This window comes from Doryrhamphus excisus, linkage group LG8, assembly GCF_037039965.1.
Source record: "Doryrhamphus excisus strain RoL-2023G ecotype Guam linkage group LG8, RoL_Dexc_Guam_v1.1, whole genome shotgun sequence".
Taxonomy (NCBI): domain Eukaryota; kingdom Metazoa; phylum Chordata; class Actinopteri; order Syngnathiformes; family Syngnathidae; genus Doryrhamphus; species Doryrhamphus excisus.
Window position 1 is genome coordinate 12,196,153 of NC_136364.1, and position 21,880 is coordinate 12,218,032.

Consider the following 21,880-nt stretch of genomic DNA (forward strand, 5'->3'; position numbering starts at 1 on the left):
ACTTATTCTGCTGCTGAAAATGGCAGGTTGGTGTTGTTTGTCTCATTTTTACCATGTTGTCAAGGCAACCGTGTGTTGCATGATGTGAGGCTGGTGCTGAATGTGTTATTAGTCACTTTATTTGTGGAACTATCACAGCCATACAGTACACACAGTACATGAAGTTGCCACTTTGACAATGTGCTATGTTTAGCACATTGTTTATACTATGTGTAAACATAATTGATGACTCCAAATTGTCCGTAGGTATGAATGTGGGTGTGAATGGTTGTTTGTCTATATGTGCCCTGTGATTGGCTGGCCACCAGTCCTGGGTGTACCCCGCCTCTCTCCCGAAGACAGTTGGTATAGACTCCAGCACCCCTGCGACCCTCGTGAGCATAAGCGGTAGGAAATGAATTGTTTGTTGTGTTTAGATTCCGTCTGTTGTTTATATGAAGTTTGGGGGCGAGTGCAGTTGCAGTAATGGTAAACAATGATATGGACTTTCCTGGGTGGAGAATTGAACCAGCAACCTTCAGGTTAGGACACAACATTTTAGAGAAACACCTCCACAACAAGAGATGTTCCCAACTGCTCATGACCTGTAGAGTCACCTTCACCTTGAACATTGAAGCAGTTGATGCACTCATGCACATAAAGTGCATTGGGGGGGGAAGCAGATAATTAGAACTACAGATGGAGAGCGAGAGAATGTGCAGCAGCTGGAATCAACCCAACAAATTCATTTAGCTAGCAAATCATCCAGTCGTATCTACAATATGTCACAACCAAAAGTTGTCTTTGCAGCAAAGCACTCACAGACTTGGAACAGGATCAAAGACTGCAGAAGCCACTTTTTTTTATTTTGTCTTTTTAATTCACTTAATTCCCTTGTTTAGCTTCTTTAATAAACACTTGTGTGAGAGTCGTCAGATGGAGCCCCCTGTTATCCACCTACAGCGTAGCAGCTGACTCTACATGGAGCGGACCGGTTCAGTCATGCATAAATGGCAACCGCCCCCACCAGGCATGTCATGTGCAAAAAAATAAATAAATAAATAAATGTGTTTAACCTTATCCTATCAGGGTACACTCACAAAACTGACTTTCAACATTTTAGAGAGGAGCACACCATAAAATGACATCTCCAATAACTGCATACTGTCAGTGATTACTGTATGGGTATCTCCACGGCACACGCTGCCGTATCAAAACCTTTACACATCCTTGAACGCAACATAAATACCCAATGGAGACCAGAATTATCTGCACTACATTAAATCTATTTATTTCATGTACAGCAGCTATGGCTCTCGACACAGTAACGAGCTGCTTGATATTTAGTGGGTGGCCCACCCGACTAAAACAAAGTGACAGCTGCATGCTAGCTTGTAATTTGTTTCCTACGAAAATGCACTTTGGTGTCCAAGCTCATTAAATGCGAGAATGTGTCACGAGCTGTATTTCATTGGTATAAGTAAACACTGGTGCTGGAGCACATAGCACCTCCGGTTTAATGCACAACATCATCATGTCCGCGGAAAGCCATTGTGTGATGGCATTGTCTGCCCTACAACATGATTGTGTGTATTTTTAAGTAAAATATAAGCAGTCATGACTGTTGTACTACCAACCAGAAATTGTAGATTTAAGTATAGTTTTTCCTGTTTATTGGCATAAGTCTTGGACAATTTTAGTCATAATCGGATGTTTCATTCGGTGCAATAGAGGTGTACACTGTCATGAATAAAAAGTGTCAACTACAGCATACATAAATATGGAGCAGCTTAGCCTATTTGATCATTTTATTTATAGGAGAATTACGTGACCTGTTTGCTGTTTTTTGTGTTTCATTTTAAAAAAATCATTCAAACTGTTTCCATTCAAGCAGTTATTTGTTTCGCATGTTGGTCTGCATCGAACATGAACTGAACCATGACAATAAAACTGGGGTAGATACCAAACCGAGAGATTCTAGGAAACCATCTGAAACCTCGGAGAGAGGATGGAGGTCTGCTGACCTCGACTGAATATATAATCTGGCAGCGTGAGGAATATTTTGAGATCCTTAATACTATTAAGTGGAGTACTAGGGTACTAAAGGGTGATAAGGGTGGTACTCAAAGAGTGCTTAGCGTGCAGACCTCACTGCGAGGAGACCGGAGTTCAATCCCACCCTCGGCCATCTCTGTGTGGAGTTTACATGTTCTCCCTGTGGCATGCGTGGGTTTTCTCCAGGTACTCCGGTTTCCTCCCACATTCCAAAAACATGCTAGGTTAATTGGTGACTCCAAATTGTCCATAGGTATGAATGTGAGTGTGAATGGTTGTTTGTCTATATGTGCCCTGTGATTGGCTGGCTACCAGTCCAGGGTGAAGACAGCTGGGCCAATCAGGGCCAAAGATCCTGGTCTGGATGAGTTCTGGATTGAATTCCCCCTCGACACGTGTCTTCAACATTGCGTTGGAAGTCAGGTACAGATCGGTGTGGTCCAGAAGTTTGACCAGAGGGTGTGTTACAACCACAGGCAGATCCCATTCCCTGGGAAAGTGAACTTTAGAATGCTCTCGGAGGTGCAATGTGGATTCCGTCCTGGGTGAGGAAGACTGATCCAGCTCTATACCCTTTCAAGGTTACTGGAAGGTGCATGGATGTTATTGTCATGTCCCTTGCAGTGTCCTGTGGGGTGGGGGTGTTCCAGGATTGTGGCACATGACTGTGTACCATTCGATTCTCGTACAACCGGAGCATGAGCATTCATATTGCCAGCATTAGGGTGAGCCTGTTTATGGTGATTGGTGGCTACGTCTTTTTGTGGTTGTTACTTATCAAAGTGAAGTGTGCAGTAAAACTCAATGACTACACAGTACTCAAAACGTGTCAGATCTGGGGACGGCTCAGTACTTTACTACCTTCAGGTCACCCAACAGCTTTTTAAATTTAGTAGCGATATCAGTTCTTGGTAATTGGTCCATCGTCCACCGCCTTGTTAATTGGCTTTCTTTTGTTTTTTCCTTGTCTGGTACACGTTGGCGCCTTAATTGCTTTGCCTTTTACTGTATATTTTTAAGATGATGATGTCTCAAAAATACAATAACTATTTTTCATGTTTTGTGGACTTTTTGACAATCAGGCTTTATGAGCCATGTTCCTTCACATTTCAAGTGATATTTGGAAAAAAAAAAATCTTATTCTATCCTCCTTCCCATATATCTGTTTTAGAGAACACAGAGATCTCAGAAAAAGGCGCGCTTCTGAAATAAATTGCATTCTAAGGCTTACACATTTGAATAAATGGAAATTGCCAACTATTTTTGTCACTGGAGGTTGAAGGCAATTTCTATTTAGAGTATCTGCAAGGCATCCCAGAGGATGCCGGGATTGGTAGCTGTGTTTGATTGTGTTTTATCAGTCCACCTCTCTGGAGTGTTTGCATCAGCTCAGTCACTTCCATAAGGTGCATGCAACATTTTACCTGATTCACACATGATTGACATATGAGACCCCCACACCTCTATCATCATATCCATTACCTGTGTGATTGGAAAGTGTGCATGGTGGTCAGGCTATCCAGATGCCTGCTCGGGAGACTAGCGTGCCTTTTTCCTCCAGCATAATGTTTAGTTTCATACCAAACTTCTCTCATCATGACTTACTCGGAAGCAAGCTGCGATTGGTTGTGCACGAGGCGAGAGCCCATCAGAACAAATTAAGAACACCATGAATAACGTCTTCAGAGAGGTAAGAGGCATAGAATGAAGGCGGACGTGAGAAAAGGACCTGCAAGGCCTTTAGCTGAAGTTGTAGTGATTTGCCTCAAATGGCCAGCAAGAATGAAACCTGTTTGTTCTTTCATCAAACAGGAGTGATCCGCAGAGATCTATTTCGAGCTTTGTTGATAAATGAAACCTGTTCTGAGTGCGAAAGGTACGGACTGAAGTGGAGATGTGTGTTTTTTGTAAGAAAGTTGACACGATTCAACAGTGTTACCTTTGTGCTTTTGTGCTTTTTCAATTTCCTTTTAGTTTTCTAGTCTTGTTCTAGTGATCATCATGGGAATGGCACTGTTCACATATTACCCCTGATGACAAATACAACAGTTCAGGTTGCGCCTGAAGTATATTGCCTACAAAACTAAACTAAAAAGTACTTTGTTTGTGTAAGAGCGTGATTAGGTTCAGATACTATGACATCATTACGTGTACTTTTAGAATTACAGGAAGATTTTGTACTAACTTTGACTACTTTGGGTATAATTTAATCTTGTCACTTTGGCGATGGAGGCAAGGAAAAACAATGAACACAACCAAGATTCAGTGTGTGGTGGTCGTCTGCCTCAGTGGATTGGGTTGAGATAGTCAGCTTTTTTTTTTTTTTAAAAGATGATACTAGTATCAGTGAAAGATGTTGTAAGTTGGTAACATACTTTTAGCTTTCAGGATCAATACACATTACTGCAATTATTTAACGATCATTATTATAAAATTTTTAATAATATCCTGCTTTTTGACTGATGTACTTTAAATATAATTTTTTAAAATAAATAAATATATAAATATTAATGTATCTTAAATCTCTTTATTTAACATAATTTTTCATGGGTTTATTTTTCCATGCTTATTTTTTCATCACTGCATTATAGCTGAGACGTGGATTAATAAGGATTACATTTCTTCATCTCTTTTTCGGGCCTATTGAATGCAAAGCATGTCCAAAACAACTAAAACCATGACCATTATCATATAGGACGACAAGTATAGTGTGTAGTATGAGTCCGCTATCGTGGTCCTTAACAGATGCAAGTTATTTGTTTAAGGTTTGATTTCAATCTCTCGGCAATCTTGAGTGTTATGCCTAATAGCGTTTTAAACATGAAATAATATTGTCACTGCTCTGACATTTCCTCCTATGATCTTTATTAAAAGGAAAAAAACAGCCCTACATAGCCAGATGTGCATGTGTCACATGCTCTGTAATACCCAATAGGGATGTCCTTCCTTTGTGCTGAATTTTTCATTTCTTGTCATTCTTTCTTGGTAGGACTTGTCAAAGAAATGATCATGCTTCACTGGCGGCCGCATTGGTCACGCCTCAGCACATAGTTGCTCTGGAAAATTGGCTGAGCTTTAGAATAGTCTCCAGCTTTGGGTGGAAAAAAAGTCTGTGACCAATACCCCCCCCCCCCCTCAAAGGATTTGCTTTACCATCTCATGAATTACCTGTTTAAACCCTGTTACCACCATCCAAAAAGAATCTTTCCACTTGAGAATGAAATTCATTATAGATAAACATGCTGTAGTGATGTTCATTTTGATATATTTCCACTTTTTAGCCCTCACCGGTACATAATTGTCTTTGCGAGACATTAGTCCCCTCTCCATAATAGATCATTTCATGCCTATAAATTGAAATAAAGTGATACGCTCAGTGCGAATAATAAATGCAATGACACGTTTGACCTTGCGGGCTCTGCAGCCTGCCTGAGAGATCCTCGGGGGACAAAGAAGCATCCTTCAGTCATTTAGCAGACAAATGAAAAACGGATTTGTTGAAGGACAAAATCAGCCAGTATCACTACTTAATACAATTCAGTGATATACACTAACTCAATTTCTCTATGCAATATCACAGTTGAAGTCATGCGATTCCTGGTTCGGAGTCTTCTTAAATATACAGTATCCGACAATGTGAGTACACAGCAGCCATTTTTATGCCAGTATATCTTCTCAAGGGACACAACTATAGTATGTCTCCTTCAGACCTGAACCCAATTGAGCCGATTTGGCGAATCCTCAAGCGGATGAAAGATGGAGTGCAAGGTCTAAAACCAATGTCGCTAACAATCGAAGGAACCACCACCACTATGTACAAAAAAACACAAGTTTTTTGTACGTGTGACTTGATGATACTTGGTTCGTCTTTGTGTGTCAGCCAAACAAATAATTTGTCCGGTTGTGACATAGGATTAACATCCATCACCTGAAGTAGAGGAAGTAGATTCCAACACCAACCTGTGCATCGCTGGTGAATTCCATACCCAAGTACAAAATAACAATTATGCTCACAATAAATGTTAATACTTCAGACAGAATTTGGCCAAAATTAGGTGTACTGCCTTGTTTGCACATATTTAGACACCAGTAACTCTTTTTTTTATGGAGAGTAAATCTATATAAGTGTACAGTTTATACACTGATTACTCACTTTCTTTCTAGTTCTTTCTAACTAATTTGAGTTCCTTTGTCACCTCTATAAAACGTCCAATGAGTGTGACCCTTAACGGACTGGATGTTCTTTACCATTTAGCCATCCGTTTTGCCACCTCACTACTCACTTTTATGAGATACGCCAAGTCCTTTATTAGCAAATTGTTCCCTTTCTTTGAGTGATGATTAGATTGTTAGCATCCCTACAGCAGCTGCCTCCGCCTGTCATACGGTATGATGCAAAGCGCTGGCTGATTTATGCTATTGCTCCACCAACATATGGCTCACATCAGACCACTTCATCAAGGAAAGAGCAGTAGTAGTAACACTGGATAGAACGGATTCCAAAACCAAAGTTAGCCTCTTCGGTCTATTTGCCAGTCAAGTCGGTACTTCCTACCAGGCAGCATCCCAAGCTCCTCATCAGTCTGTCAATAATCCCAAGGAGGAAGAGAAATCAATACATAAGGAGGCATTCAATTTGCGTTTTAAATCAAAGACAAATCAGCTAATTTGCTTGCTTCTGTGGTGTGGTATAACCCTAGATCCCTTAGCCCACTGGTTCCTGGAAGCTGGAGACAGATTTTTAATCTCACAGATCAATCTTGGCATGCTTCTAACTTGCATTTTCCGACACTTGCTCTGCCGGTGCTGGAGGAGAAGCATTCAGATGAAGCATGCAAGGTGCTTGGAAATTGCATTGCAAACATGATTGATTTGTTTATCCCACACACTCAAAAAAACGACTCAAGCCCATCTTAAAGGTAACACATTTTTATATTATTAGTCCAGTGAAAATATATTACCTACAGTAAAAACTAAAAAAAAATTAATAAGTCTGACTGGAGTAAATCTCATTTGGACCTGTAACACAAAAACAATGGGTCACACAAAAGAACAGACTCAAGCCCTTCTTAGAGGTAACACATTATTATATTGTTAGTCCAGTGAAAATGTATTACCTCAAATAAAATTCAATAAAAATTAAGAAGTGTGACTGAAGAGAATCTCATTTGGACCTGTAACACCATAATATTGTGTCGGGGCAAGACCACGCCCCTAAACACCTTGGCCATTCTCTCCCTACTTGTGCGAGCACCCGCGTCCGCCATTTTGGGACTCAGCAATTTTACAAAGTCAGCGTCGTTGGATCAGGGAAAACAACATTGTGTTTTGGGTAAGTATATTTTAGTATTGTGAAATGTTCTGGAGGTTAGTTGTTGAGCAGGACAGTAAGTTAGAGTTGCCACCGCCATTGTTCTGACTATACTGTGTGCATGCTTGCTTCTTTTGGTTCGCTTTACAAACGTATTCAACCATTATTTAATTTCGAAGCGAAGTTCGTTGTCCAATAACTTTAATAAAAGGCAGTTATCCCTTCATTTTAACACTAGCATTGCTACTTTGCTGCAAGTACTTTGCTCTCGCTTTCACGCCACGGCGACAAGCTACGGCAGGGCCTGTGGGCGCGCTTATAGACTGACGTATTGTGTATATTCAAACAACATGGCGTTGCAGTTTCGTGTACGGTGGACATGTTTTTGTTATTAGCGGATCTAGTCCGCTAAGAAGACTATGTGCATTCATTCATGCATGTCGTGTGCATGTCATTGCTTACAGGCTTGCTGTGAACTTGCCCAGGCATATTTAGCCTGAGCCGACAAGTGTGTAGCGATGCTAAAATCTGACAATGCAAGCGAGTCCGTGCAGGGGACATCGGTAAAAATGCATTTCTTTCACAGGAAAAGATATATAGATGTTCGTTTGGTAAAGCTTCAATTTAAAATATACTGTGTGTTGGACCACATAATCTGAAAAGAATACTTTGAATATTAAGTCCATTACATTAAGCCTTTGAAACTAATGAATCAGAGCTTCAGGACAAGATAAAAAGTGTGTAGGATATAAATTGACGTCAATATCTATCTGCAGATGAAATTTCAGTAAAATCTGATGGTGCAAAATGTTTTTGACCTGGATTTAGTACTGCACGTCACTATTTCATTGTCCTATTTTCAATATGGATGCTCAATGTTCAATATGGTTTGCTGTGTTACCAAGCTCTCTTTTTGCAGCCTCTCACAGTTTGTAAGTATTTAGGTATATAGTTTTTTAATTTATCTACACTATTAATTTACTGTGTGTGATTTGTTGTTTTTGTTTTATAGGTTCATAAATGTGGACTTGCAAAGAGTGCAGTTTGGAAGCGGATACCAGGTACTTGGTGTTGAAACATTTTAGGCAGGTGCATGGGCATCTTCGAGGTAGTTATCGATATCCATGTCCCTACACCGATTGCCCTTGGAGTAAGCTATCTTCATCAAGCACTGGAGAGGCTGACCTGATCCCCTTGTTGAGTATATGGTTGGGGGTTTGCGGATGTTGATATTGAAAAGATTAATCATTGTCAGAGGTTAGTACCATTTTTAATAATCAGCCACTGATCAACTTATAATGCTGCTTTTTTCATCCTCATTTAGTATTATAGTCTAGGAGTAGCCCTAATGTTGACTGTAGGAGGCAACATGGCTCAGGAGGTAGAGTGGTTGTCTCTCAACCTGAAGGTTGTGGGTTTGATCCTCCATCCTCCCATGTCTCTAAATATCCTTTGGGCAAGATATTAAACCCCCGTTTGCTCCTGATGCATCAGTAGGTAAATGTGCTAACAGTATCAAAGAGCCTTGGAGGTGGAAAAGCACTATACAAGTGAAAGGAGGTAGTCCTAGCTTATTTGCAGTGATAGATGTGCTAAAATTACAACATATATTTTTTTTTATCTAAAACACATTTGTTTGTTTTTTTCACAGAGTAAGAAGTGTTTGAAAATGACATGTCCTGCTGTTCTGCGAATCATCTTCGGTGATGACTCCGACTCAAGAAGACTACCCCTGGTGTCTGGACTTCCAGCAACTGTGGAAGAGCTCCAAACAACGTTAAAGACATTTTTTCAGCTGGCAGAAGATTTCCGCCTCCAGTATATGGATTCTGACTTCAATGCTTTCATGAACCTAACAGATATGTCAGATGTTCAAGATAAAGGCACAGTGAAGGTAATATGCACGACAACCATGCTGCCTGAAGAACCTACCATTATGCTGTATCCAGTGGACCCAGGGCAGTTGAATCCACACCCAACCTCACCTCCTGAAACATCTCCCGACTCCCTGCTACCCCAAACCACTTCATTGGCTTCATCCAGCAGTGATGATACAGTCCACACATCAACACCACATTCATCACCTCAAGTACAGCTCTCCAAGTGCTCCTGCTGGCCTAAGATTTTTGTGGTCCCAAAGTTTTCATATGAGGCTGAGTTGGAGTTGCAGTTGAAAAATGATGAGTTTGAGAGAGATGGCGCATATTTCTACCCAGGACCAAAACTTAAAGGACAAATTCTTGATGGACTGGCTCAAGAAATAATGAAATACACAAAGTATCCCAAAGATTATCAGTGTGAAGAGGTGGCTGAAGCCTTAACTAGAGCCCATCCTTGTCTGGGGCAGTTGGGGAACAGGACAGGGGTTTGGGGTTGGAAACAATCACTGAAATACAAGCTGCAGAACTATCGGACAAAACTGGGGCGGCTAGGTGATCCTGAAATTCATGTGAACTCCTTAAAACACAAGAGGAAGGGACAAGGAAAAGCAGCAGCCAGTATAAAGAAGCCAAGGAAGGCAGAAGTTCACTACATTCCTTTGCACCCAAAAGGCGAGACTGCAGAAAGTCTGGAGGAGGAGCGAATCAGTATACTATCAGAAATGAAGAAACGCTTCAATGAGGTGGTGATAAAGACAAAAATGGAAAAGACTTTTTCCCACAGACGACTGGAAATTGTGGATGAGAGACCAATGATCGAAGACTTCAAAGACCGATGGCCAGCCTTGTTTCAGGAGAGTGGTGTAAGTATACACCACGGTGGACTATTGCATTTTGATATGGTTTAGAACTGGGTTGTTGACAGCTGTTCAGCTGTTGTTGTTATTTCTCCTAGCTTTAGGTCCGGTCGTCCGGTCCTGGTTCCACACACTTGCTGTATGTGATTGTATTTACATTTAATTAGTTTTTTTTTTTTTTTTTTTTTTTCCCCCACAGGTGAATGATGAGTTCATGAGAATCACCACAAAACCACTACTGTCAAAGTTTTTCGGCCAGCTTGACCACTTTACTCCAAAGCTCAACTCCCTTTTCAAGTCCAAAGGAGGAGCGAAGGGACAGAAGATGAAGAATATCCTGGCAGTCTATGATGAGGTGGGTTTTAATTACATTGATGTTATCAAATTCATTCATTCGTTCATTTTCTACAGCCCTTACCCTCACGTGGGCATGCTGGAGCCTATCCCAGCTGTTCCGGTATGAAATTTAATTTTTAATGCCAAGTGGCAAATTATCATACAGGAATTGGTTAATTGGTGACTCCAAATTGTCCATAGGTATGAATGTGAGTGTGAATGGTTGTTTGTCTATATGTGCCCTGTGATTGGCTGGCGACCAGTCCAGGGTGTACCCCGCCTCTCGCCCGAAGACAGCTGGGATAGGCTCCAGCACCCCCGTGACCCTCGTGAGGAAAAAGCGGTAGAAAATGAATGAATGAATGAATGAATGAATTGATTTGAAGTGAATTCACTACTCTGTGCATTATTTTTTGTCAAAGTCAAAACATGTTTTTCAATTGTAAATTTTTTGGCTTTTTGATCATTTTGGTGTAATTATGGTTGATCCCCAGCACACGATAATTATTAACTTGAACTTTTTATCTCAGTCTGCAGAAGTATTTCCATTTCTCTTAAATTGAAATGAGCTTTGAAAACTGGAAGATGACTGATGTATTCATAGTTGAAATAGCTGTATCCCAATGACAGCATTGTAAGCTAGCTCATTCTAACTTGTTTTCTCGTGTTATAATGCACAGAAAAGGGAAAGAAATATGTTAATTTTTCACATAAAGATTGAGAATGATGGGCAAAATTCCAAAAACTGCAGTTACCCTTTAAAAACTGCAATGTTCTATGTAATTGATAAAAACAAGAAAAAGTCATTATCTCCACAACTGGCTTTTTACGTTGTTTACCATGTCCCCCTTATTAAAGCCAAATACATGTACATGTGTTTCAGTGTGATGAAATAGATGCGAAGAGGGAGTGTGTTCTGAAGAGCCTGATTATCTACCTCAACGAGGATCCAGCTTCCCTCGTCAAGGAGTACCTGGTAAATTTCACTTTTAACAAAAGAGCATGTCTTAGCACTGGTAGTATGTTCCAGTGTTTAATCTTTGTTTTCTTTAATTAATAGCAGAACATTGGGTAGTGTCTGCCAGTGTTAGTGTTAATTTTTTTTTTTTTGGGGGGGGGGGGGATTAGTCAAAAATCTATGTACAATTTTTCCTTGAATTGCATGCATGTTTTGGTTATCATACAATGGTCATGGTTTAATTAATTTAAACACGCATCACCTTACTTATTGTACCCTACCCTTCCATCTATTAGTTTTACAGTCTGTTACATTTGTTCACTTCCTTGACATACAGTACATTGTTGTATTGTTAATGCATTGTTGCCCATCTTTGTTCTTGATGTATGTTTATCAGAAAACATCAATTTTATTAGAATTCCTATTAGCTAACTAAACAAAATGGCTGGCAAACTGAACTACATTACATTGACCATCTATGGTTGACTCTCAAAAATGTTAACCCCATGTTAACATTATGTTACATGTGTAAAACAATTGTAAATGCGTAATATAAACTACAATGAAAGGAATAAATTCATAATGTAAGGTTACTTCTGCCTTAATTGAAGACGTGACTGTTGTCAATGTGGGATCAAATATCACCACCTTCAGTTTTACAGTGAAGGTAAAAGTAACCTCAAATGTTCATTTATTTCTTCCATTCATCATTCATAAACATTTCCAATTGTTTTCCACATTTAAAACTATAAAAAACATGTTTTGTCTTAACATTTTTGGAACGGATTAATTGGATTTACATTGTAGAGAAATGTATTTAGGTTAGGAAGGAATTCATCCATCAACATGAAATATTCAAAACTAGCATTTTCCTGAGCTTATTCTTTCTGTATATCTGTTTCTGTTTTTCAGGCAACTGCTATTGAGGATGCAGAAAATGATCTTGCAACAACTGTTATGTGCATTTTTGTTGTCAGAGGTGGTGAGCGTGACTTTCCTGATAACATATGGGTTGTCATTGAAGGAGTTAAAGTCCTCTCCAATGTCAGAAGTGTCATTGTGGCCTTTGCCTTGCTCTTTGGGCTTATCTATGCCTTGGATCTCAGCTATCCAGACAACCTAAAATACACATTTGAGTTTGTCCAGAAGATTCTCATGAATATGGATGGACACAAACTCAATGTGAAAATACAGCAGTTGAAAATGAAGATGTTCATCTAAATGGAGGTATGAACTTTGGCCTATTGTTTGTTCTGTTGCCTGTTGTCTAACATGTTTAAACATTTGAAATTGCACTACTTTTCTAAACCTGTTTACCTCAAGAAACCAAGTGTGGAGGACCAAATGGGACAGAATGAAATAGATAAATGCATCTTTAAATAATTACATGTCGGTAGTTAAATTTTACAAATCTTTAAATTAGTCATTACATAATACACCATTAAGTAATCAAATGCGTCAATAACTGTCTTTAAGTCAAATATCAGCTCATTTACTGTAGAAACATAAGTATTTCAAATTATTTCACTATTTAATTATTATTAGTTATTTTAATAATGTAGTTAATTTTTTCACTATAATTGTTTTGTGGAGTTGTGGTTGCATGTTTATGAATTGTGTGGAAATAACTCCCAACTCCCTGACTTATGTGATCTCTAGATCAGCAGATCCTGCTTCCACATACTCTGTAAGGTTTAAAATACCTTTCACCAACTCCCGGGAAAGTTAGGAGTTTGTATAACTTCTGGACTTCAGACCATTCGACCAGATTGACGTTAGTCACACCCACAGATTTTGATGGGTGTTTGTGATACATAATTCATGACGCTGCACCCCAGAGCCGTGAAATAATAAAATTTAACTATTAACTATTTGACACATTTAGTTCTTTAGAGATTGATTTATTTAATTTTGTCCCATTTGGTCCACCGCACATAAGTAGAAATGTAAAGGTACCATATTAGTAGTGACGCCAATATTAACAATATACCTCAGCCCATCATGAGCAGACAGTGTGACGTTTGACATATTAGCACTTTGTAACTCACAAATGATAGCGGTTGCACTTTCAGTGGTTGATCTGGTTAAATTATATTTTCGGATTGTTATTTCTAATAATGACAATTTTGGAAGGAAAGCTGTAGTGCATCTCTAACATGTTTATTGTAAAAAGCTGAAGTTTTGGCTATGTTGTACAGAAATGTGGCTTTATCCCTTGTTTTAAATAAATTCTTGTCAGGTGTAGTTCCTTGTACTGTATATTCTTCAGGAGTTTGGGATTAATTTGACTAATTGTATTAATCACACATTTTTAGTTAAAATGAAGTAAAAACTATTCATTAGTTTAATTAAATTACTGTGTGTTAACTGTACTTTGTAGAAATTGATAGAACTGTCTCAATTACAGTTTGTTACCTCAATTGCTATAATTTGAGTTGGATGAACAGAAAAAAAGATAAACTAACACAAATATATTACAATGTGCTAACATAGTTTTTTTGAGTTGGGTCTAAACATATTTATTGGATGGAAATTCTGCCTACTATTTAATTGAGTTAGTCCAATTCGTTATTTTTTGGAGGGTTTAATGAAATTAATTTGTGTTACCTGTAGAGTTGGATAGACCCATCTCAATTATATTTTTTTACCTCATTTAGATTAATTTGAGTTGGATTAACAGGAAAAGAACAAGATCAACTAACACAAATATATTACAATGTACAAACATACTTTTTGTGACTTGGGGCTAAACATTTTAATTGGATGGAAATTCTGCCAACAATTTAATTTCGTTAGTCCAATGAGTTATTTTTTTCAGTGCACTGGGCTAGGCTACAATTTAGCGGCATCACCTTTCCCAAAGACAGTCATGCAATTTAAGGTAAACAACAATCAGTCATAGAGAGCATCACGCGTATGTTTTGGTGTAGTCAGATGAATTCATTCACTTGCTGAGCCGCTCGATCATTCCTGCTCAGCTCATCATTTGCCAACTCACTGCAGACGCACATGTAAGAGGAGGAGTCGGTGCTCTGCTGGGTTCCTGAATGCAGTTCAGTCGCCTCTCATTAGAGTGAGATAACATATTTTTAAAACTCTTATCCTCCCCTACCTTGTGTTCCCGGAGAAGCGCTCATGAATAAATTGGTGGGGGGGGAAACATCCACTTTTGAACTTGCTGGGCTTTGCAGTACAAGGAGACAAGTGCTGCGCTCACTGGATCATGTAGAACAGGACATGACAGGAAGTTGTCTAAAATGTGCATAAGCTCTTTTTCTTTTTATCTGAGGTTATAACTAATGTGCGGAGCAGCAAAACAAAGATCGTAAAAAAACATTTTTAAGTGTCATTGTAACCAACAAAGTATGAAAGCTGAATTTTTTCCCATAGGAAATAACATAAATCCAATGAAAACGGGTGGAGCATATTGTTTATTCAGACTTTCCATACATCCTGTTGATGGAAGTGACTGTTTTTCACCTTCTTCATCAAAGGGCTGGCACTCTGGAACTTTCATTGGCCCCATGGTGGGTTATTTAGCAGGCAGTCGCACAGAATTAAAAGAGAAAAAATGCATAACCCTAAGTCACACTTTTTTTCATAGGTTGGCTGTTCCTGCGACTTATACTCCAGAGCGACTGATAAATGAAAAAAACTGTTTATGTTACATAAACACTGGACATCTTTTCTGTTCATGTTTATTTTTTGTGTAGCTGAATAACTATTGTGTTAGCATATCTTGCACATATTCAGCCTGTTCTCTATTCTTTAATTGTTAGAATTTGCCTTCCAAGAGGATATAATGTCTGTTTTGGTCAAGTCGTTTGTAAAATAAATTACCTGCAAAAAATGCAACTTATACGCCACTGTGACTTATGTATGTTCTTTTCCACCTAATTATGCATTTTTGGCCTTGTGTGACTTGTATATATATTTTTTCTACCTAACTATGCATTTTTGGCCTTATGCGACTTATACTCTGGAGCGACTTATAGTCCAGAAAATATGGTATTTGCTGGAGACTAGAGGGCTCCTTTCTCCGTGCATGCCTCGACATGTGAGTCTGCCCTTCATCATCACTGTCCCTCCTCTCATGTATGTTGTCTCCTATATTAACATCTTAGCATGAAGTTAGACATATTCTCTCAAAGCGGTCCATTCAGGTTGAATTGATTTGTCTCCTTGCATACAATTGGACCTCTTAAAGAACTTCTCTGATTGCTCATCTATTTTGGAGCTGGCAGAAGATTTTCCCTTGACAGAAGGTGTTTTTTTCATAGGGCCAGGAATTCCCGGTGGTGCCCCTGCTCGTGACTGACAATCTGAACTCTCCTGTGGTGGGGCTGAATGGTACAAGAGAGAGGGTGGTTGGAGAAACGTCTTAACTGGCCCATAAACAAACGTCCAATTTGAATCTATAAGCCAAGTGGTCAATGCAGCCTCAAGATGCCTGCCGTAAATCTCTGGAGGGGCGGCCGCCCTCTCCCTCATCAAATTATAAAGGATCTGTGAGCCGTGAAACACTGCATCACGCTGCAGCCTAAAAATAGTCAGGCCTAAACAAAACCGATTGTCTTCCAACATCCATACTGTTACTCAAGAATCCTTTTAACTATCCATTTTTCATTCCCTGAGGTCAGCATGGAGAGGTGGCCTGGAACAGGCGTCCTAATGTGCTTTGCGTGTGTTTGCAGGCCGTATCGGCAAAACGCTAACACATCCCTGTGATGTCATCATGTGGCAGATACAACCGCTCTGCATCGTTGCAACACTCAGGATGAAGTGCTCGGAGGTGTGTCTCTTGGCTCCGGATCCAATCACAAATCCACTTAAAAGTATATAAATCCAGAGAGCTAAAATGCACAACATGTTGGTATTGGAAGTGGTTTTTTTTTGGGTTTTTTTTTTAATCATTGAACTTAAACTCAGGGATTATGTAATTTGTTACAGAGGGAGGGTAAACAAAATGACACAACACTTGATTATTTACAATATTTAAAATTGTCTATTAAAAAAGATTTTTGTTTTTGTTTTATTTTACATTTTAAATGGAAAAACTAAAAAGAGTCAAGATTACAAAATTTGGTGGTACATGCTTTTTATGGGACAGTTGCAAACTCTATTTGAAAATATCCAAAACAGATATTTAAAATGAAAGTGGTACAGTGTCTCTGTCCATTCATATTCTGTGCTGCTTATCCTCACAAGGGTGACCCTTGTGAGGATATGCTGGAGCCTATCCCAGCTGTCTTCCGGCGAGAGGCGGGCGGGGTACACCCTGGACTGGTGGCCAGCCAATCACAGGGCACATATAGACAAACAACCATTCACACTCACATTCATACCTATGGACAATTTGGAGTCGCCAATTAACCTAGCATGTTTTTGGAATGTGGGAGGAAACCCAGAGAAAACCCATGCATGCACGGGAGATGCCTGAGCGGGGAATCGGACCCAGGTCTCCTAGCTGTGTGGCCTCTGTGCTAACCACTCCAACACTGTGCAGCCTTTTAAAATGTCATACAAAATTAATTTTAAAAAATCATATGTGATACAATATCATAAACAAGTATAAAGGTGTTCACCATGATACTCACTCCTTTAAAACCATCAAAATGACTGATATGCTATTATTTTTGGATGGAATAACTGCATATCATTGCGTTCATGTGTCATAATAACATTCATAAATGAACATATGTTTCCAGTGCCCACTGAATTGGGTGTGTTGTGTAGGCAGAAAGAGCAGTTTCCACACTGGTGACTTTGCAAGGCCCAGTGGTATAAATATCAGCCATCTGTGAGGCCATCTGCATTGGGATGCTACATCATCCACTAAGGCCAAGCCACCAAACACAGACAGGATGCCTCTCATGGCACCAACTGGACTACATGCGATCAACAATGCGCCCGGGTCTTATATTTCATGTCCACCTGCCGTCTATTCTTTTTTTTACTAAAGTGAGGTCATCTTTTAAAAGAGCCATGTCGGGATTGAACAACTGAACGATGATTCCCATTCATGGTACTCATGAACCCGACATGTTGAACACAATCTGTGTTGGTTGACATCCAAATTGTTCAACTGGACCAATTGCTGGCCTCTATGCAAAAATGTAGATCGTTCTTTGAAAATCATCTGATTAATTTTCATTGTTTGTGAAATGGATAAAAATTGTTTGTGAAATACATGAAAATGTGTTTTTCTTTGGAAAACAAAGACATTTGCAAGTGATCTCAAACTTTTGAGCGGTAGTGTATATAAAACGTATATGTACTATATGGTCCCTAAGTATTACCGGAACTTCCTTGCAGGGCTCAGTGATTTCATATAAACATACATGTCATAAGCTGACTCTCTTTTAATGTGTTTTTATATCTTAAACACACAGAAAAGAGACACGTGTTCATGTCTCACATAAGGATTATAGATAATGGGCAACCCCCCCCCCCCAGAAAAGTGCAGTTTTCCTTGAAGTAAAATGCCAGTGTTTGTGATTTGTATTGGACCATGTCATCACAAAAAACAAGCACACAAGGATTACCAAGTATTTCTGGGAGGTGAGTCTCTTCACAGAAACACTGAATGATTTATAGTATTTTTTAGTATTCATTCTGTTCATCTTTTCTCACATATTTTTTGTCTCTTTATCGCCCTGACAGAAACGCTGCTATGTCATCATACTGTATGTGTTATGATTCTGTAGTCATCATCACACTCTTCTTTCCTTTTTGAGGTGGCATCACCGAAAATACTCACATCTGACGTCTGAAGGGAGATCTTAGTCAGTTTCCAAATTTGGAGGTTCCACTGTACCTCACCACAAGTGTCCCTCTGCTGCTTTTTTTTGGCAGCATGTTTTCATTACATGGTGTTTTTAATCTCGACTTCCTTTGCGATGCAAACATGTCTTTTTAAAACGAGCCATCCATCATCTCTTGACATCAGCTTAGAGTAGTACCACACGGCTTTGCGGCTGACGTCGATTCGGATTTTTCCAGCTGCATCGCAGCACCGACCTTTTTAGATTCAGGGGAAATATAAATAAGGATCTGTACCAAAAAAAAAAAAAAAGATTAGTGTTGTCATCGGTACACAAGACTGCCAACACCACTTTGCTTCATCTTATCTCCCCTTGCTCCGACACCTTGAATGATGTTGCGTATTTGTTGCTCTGTCTCCCATCATGTTGCTTTGTGTGCTCTGGGAGCGAATGCACGCGAGACGTTGTTTCAAGCCATCTAGTTATTGGAACGGAAAGAAAGAGGGAGGAAGGCTGGTGCCGAGGCTGAGGAGCAGGCAGGCCACTTGAGGGAAGGCGAGAGAGAGAGAGAGAGAGAGAGAGAAAGAGAGAGAGAGAGAGGAAAGAGAGACAGGCCACTAGGGAGTGTGAAGCCTTTTGTTATTTCTGTAGATTGTTGGGAAACTGAAGAGGGGGATTAATTTGTCTCAAGTTCTGAGAGCAGACAGTTCTCTATACCTGACTTAGGCCGTGCAGCTTTTGTGAAAATCCCTAACCAAGAGCTGATGGAAACGAGAAAAAAAAAGTGGCTTTTTTGTTGTTGTTGCTGTGGGAAAAGACGGACGGAATAATCCCAAGATTGAACTGGATGCTGGTGGACACATTTAGAAAAAAAAAAAAACATAAATAAAATTCCTCCTGGTTCCAAACGGATGCGTTAAACTGCCTTTGATCACAAACATGCGTCATCTCAGCCTGAAAACTATAAATAGCCCTGGAGAATAGATGGTGCCTTTTGAAATTAGAACATGCAGCATTTCTTGTTTCATCTTGACTGACTTAATATGACTCTAAAAACACACACATTGAATAACTTTGCATAAGTAAGGAATTGCAACAGCAACACAACATGACATGGGACATCTGGCTATTCTGTAGATGTACAAGATAATGTAGCAACAGTGTATGCACTTACGAGCTGCACGGTGTACTGAGATCTAATCCAAAAGCTGCATAAAAAAACTGTGTAAAAAAAAAAAAAAAAAGATAACTGATCGTCCTGCAAGCACAGCCCTCTGACCCAGGTTTTCAACCCCACTGATCAGTGCAGCTCTTGAGGTGTCGGGGAGTGACCTTTACTTAATGTTATGGTGCACAGCAAAGCCACCAGGCATCTGTTCCATTCACTCAGTCATCATGTATTACTCCCCAGCTGTGACTTGGGCTTCTGTTTAAGTCCCGCCTTCCTCTGCCGTGATTGGTTAATGCATTATTTGGAGATAATCCATTCAGCCATACATCTTCTTCTGCTTATCTGAGGTCTGAGGTGTCCCTCTCCTCAGCTATTTCATCCAGGTCCTCGTGACAGATGCCAATGCGTTCCCATTCCAGTTGAGAGACACGGTCTCTCCAACCTCCCCCAGGTTTTCCCGAAGCCTCCTACCTCCACAGTGAGGCATCTTGACCAGATTCCCGAGCCACTCAATAGACGAAACTAATTTATGCTCGCAATCGTGTCCCAAAGCTCATGACCATAAACAAAGCAACATCAGTCAATATACCAGCACTGGTCCTGTTGTTTATAGAATTAAGCTAATTTGGACAAATATCTTCTGCAAGTAGGCCATGTAGAATCATTTATCTTAAAGCAGCAAACGTTCATACATTTTTAAAAGCTATGTAGTTAATTTTTGATTTTTGTGAAAAAAATGAAATGAAATATGTTTGGTGACCCAAATTGTGGATTTTTTTTTCTTGGGTCTATTGAAAGGGCAACACAACATGTGCTACACCAGTGAGGCGGTGTCCTGTCTTTATGCTGAGCATTTCTTCAGCAGATATTGGCTGCAGTGTTCTGGCCATGAGGCATCGGTGATATTCCCACACTCAGTGTGGAAGTGGTCGTTTTTTGGTTGCATTGTCTTTGCAAAACAGTTGAGCAATGAGGTGTAAACAAAGAATAATAGGTGTAGACGGGTGTTAATAGGGTTCTAAAGGGGTGTTGTTTCATATCTACAGGGCTCTAATAATGGTAAAGATAGTATTTACAAAGTGATAAAAAATATGGAAATATTCCATTTATTAATATTAATTCCTACTTATTGCAGGTCAGGTTTGGAATCAATTAACAGCGATAAACGAAGGATGACTGTACCACCAAGCCAAACTAAGTGTAAGATACCAGCAGGTCTCCTATTGAGCAGCTACACACGATAATCCGCACAGAAAGCTTGCTAGATCTTCCAGAATCTGCACCAAATCCAGTTGCATTTCTTGGGATTTCGTGCTTCTTGCAAAAACGGCCTGTTTTCATTTATTCTACCTCCGGCCTGCTTTCAGGCACGCCCACTCCACTGTGGTTGGGCACATTCCCAAGCACAGGTAGCTTTAGCATTTAGTGTTAGGACTACAAGTGTTCTAAAAAACTCAGGTTGACCCACCGCTTATGGTGGCAAATGGCTATTAGCAACTCCAGACTCTGTAAGCTTGTAATTTGCACCCCGCATCCTGTAATGCTACACAGACAACTGTTGATGACTTACACAAAATAAACAGTTAGGACACCGATGAATTGTTATTTACTGCTTCCTCTTTGGGCTCTTCTACACCACCAAGTAACGTTGGAGAGGCATCGGGCTTCAACTTATCGGCAAGTCCAGCTGCACAACGGCCCATGTTCACAAAACAATCCAGTGTGAAATGTCATTGATACATTCAAATAAATGTATTTTGCTGGTAGAGAATCGGACTGCACAGCCTATAAGTGGTTAGCGCGCAGGCCTCACAGCTAGGAAAGCAGAATTCAATTCCTCTGTCTTTGTGTGGAGTTTGCATGTTCTCCCCGTGCATGCGCGGGTTTTCTCCGGGTACTCCGGTTTCCTCCTACATTCCAAAAACATGCTAGGTTAATTAGCGACTCCAAATTGTCCATAGGTATGAATGTGAGTGTGAATGGTTGTTTGTCTATATGTGCCCTGTGATTGGCTGGCCACCAGTCCAGGGTGTACCCCGCCTCTTGCCCGAAGACAGCTGGGATAGGTTCCAGCACTGCCCGCAAACCTCGTGAGGATAAGCGGTAGAGAATGAATGAATTAATGAATGCTAGGGAACCAGGAACTCCAACCACTTTTGCCTGATGTTTCTTTTTGACCCGAATATACACTTCCTAGGAGACATTGCTAACACCATAAAATGAGAAACTGAGCTTGGGGGAGGGCAGAGAGATCTGGCAGGAAAGAAGCTCATCACTCATCATCCCAAACGTCTTTCAGAGCTCACTTCCAAATGTGTAAAGCTAATTATCTGAAACTTTGGCATTGTTTAACACAAGAATACAACATTTCAACTACATTTATGGGTCAGAAAAGTGGAAAAAGCACAACAGGTATATTTTACGAGCTGTACCGGAAGTTGCTAACTTGGGCTTTTAGCTCATTGCTGGCAATGCGCAGCGTAACTCCCATTTTTTGGGACAAGGGTTTTGCCCCAGGCAAGAAGCAGGGCAAGCAGATGGGCTACTAATTACCCATAAGTCATTGACC

General features: G+C 39.9%; 2 protein-coding genes and 1 long non-coding RNA gene across 4 annotated transcripts in view; all 3 read left to right on the forward strand.

The window, feature by feature from the left end:
* The window catches only part of clmpb (CXADR like membrane protein b), a 122,471-nt gene that overhangs the window by 12,685 nt on the left and 87,906 nt on the right, over positions 1 to 21,880 (forward strand). Inside the window, exon 3 of one of the 2 annotated variants that reach the window (XM_058079244.2) lies at positions 15,657 to 15,726. The exons of the other annotated variant lie outside the window; for it this stretch is intronic. The gene's annotated coding sequence lies outside the window, so the exon portion shown is untranslated. The remainder of the gene's footprint in view (positions 1 to 15,656; positions 15,727 to 21,880) is intronic. 2 annotated transcript variants of the gene reach the window in all.
* On the forward strand, positions 7,303 to 9,703 carry LOC144899627 (uncharacterized). Its single transcript, XR_013627914.1, has 3 exons — positions 7,303 to 7,366; positions 8,358 to 8,406; positions 8,997 to 9,703. It is a non-coding gene; the product is annotated as an uncharacterized LOC144899627 (long non-coding RNA).
* On the forward strand, positions 9,769 to 13,387 carry LOC144899628 (uncharacterized). Its single transcript, XM_078792577.1, has 4 exons — positions 9,769 to 10,088; positions 10,282 to 10,437; positions 11,302 to 11,394; positions 12,289 to 13,387. Exons 1-4 carry the CDS (start codon positions 9,948 to 9,950, stop codon positions 12,595 to 12,597), a joined length of 699 nt encoding a protein of 232 aa, XP_078648703.1. The 5' UTR covers positions 9,769 to 9,947; the 3' UTR covers positions 12,598 to 13,387.

Coding starts and splice junctions, on each gene's coding strand:
- LOC144899628 (XM_078792577.1), top strand. CDS start 9,948: ATGAAGAAACGCTTCAATGAGGTGGTGATAAAGACAAAAATGGAAAAG. Junction 10,089..10,281: donor CCTTGTTTCAGGAGAGTGGT/GTAAGTATACAC, acceptor TTTCCCCCACAG/GTGAATGATGAGTTCATGAG. Junction 10,438..11,301: donor TCCTGGCAGTCTATGATGAG/GTGGGTTTTAAT, acceptor CATGTGTTTCAG/TGTGATGAAATAGATGCGAA.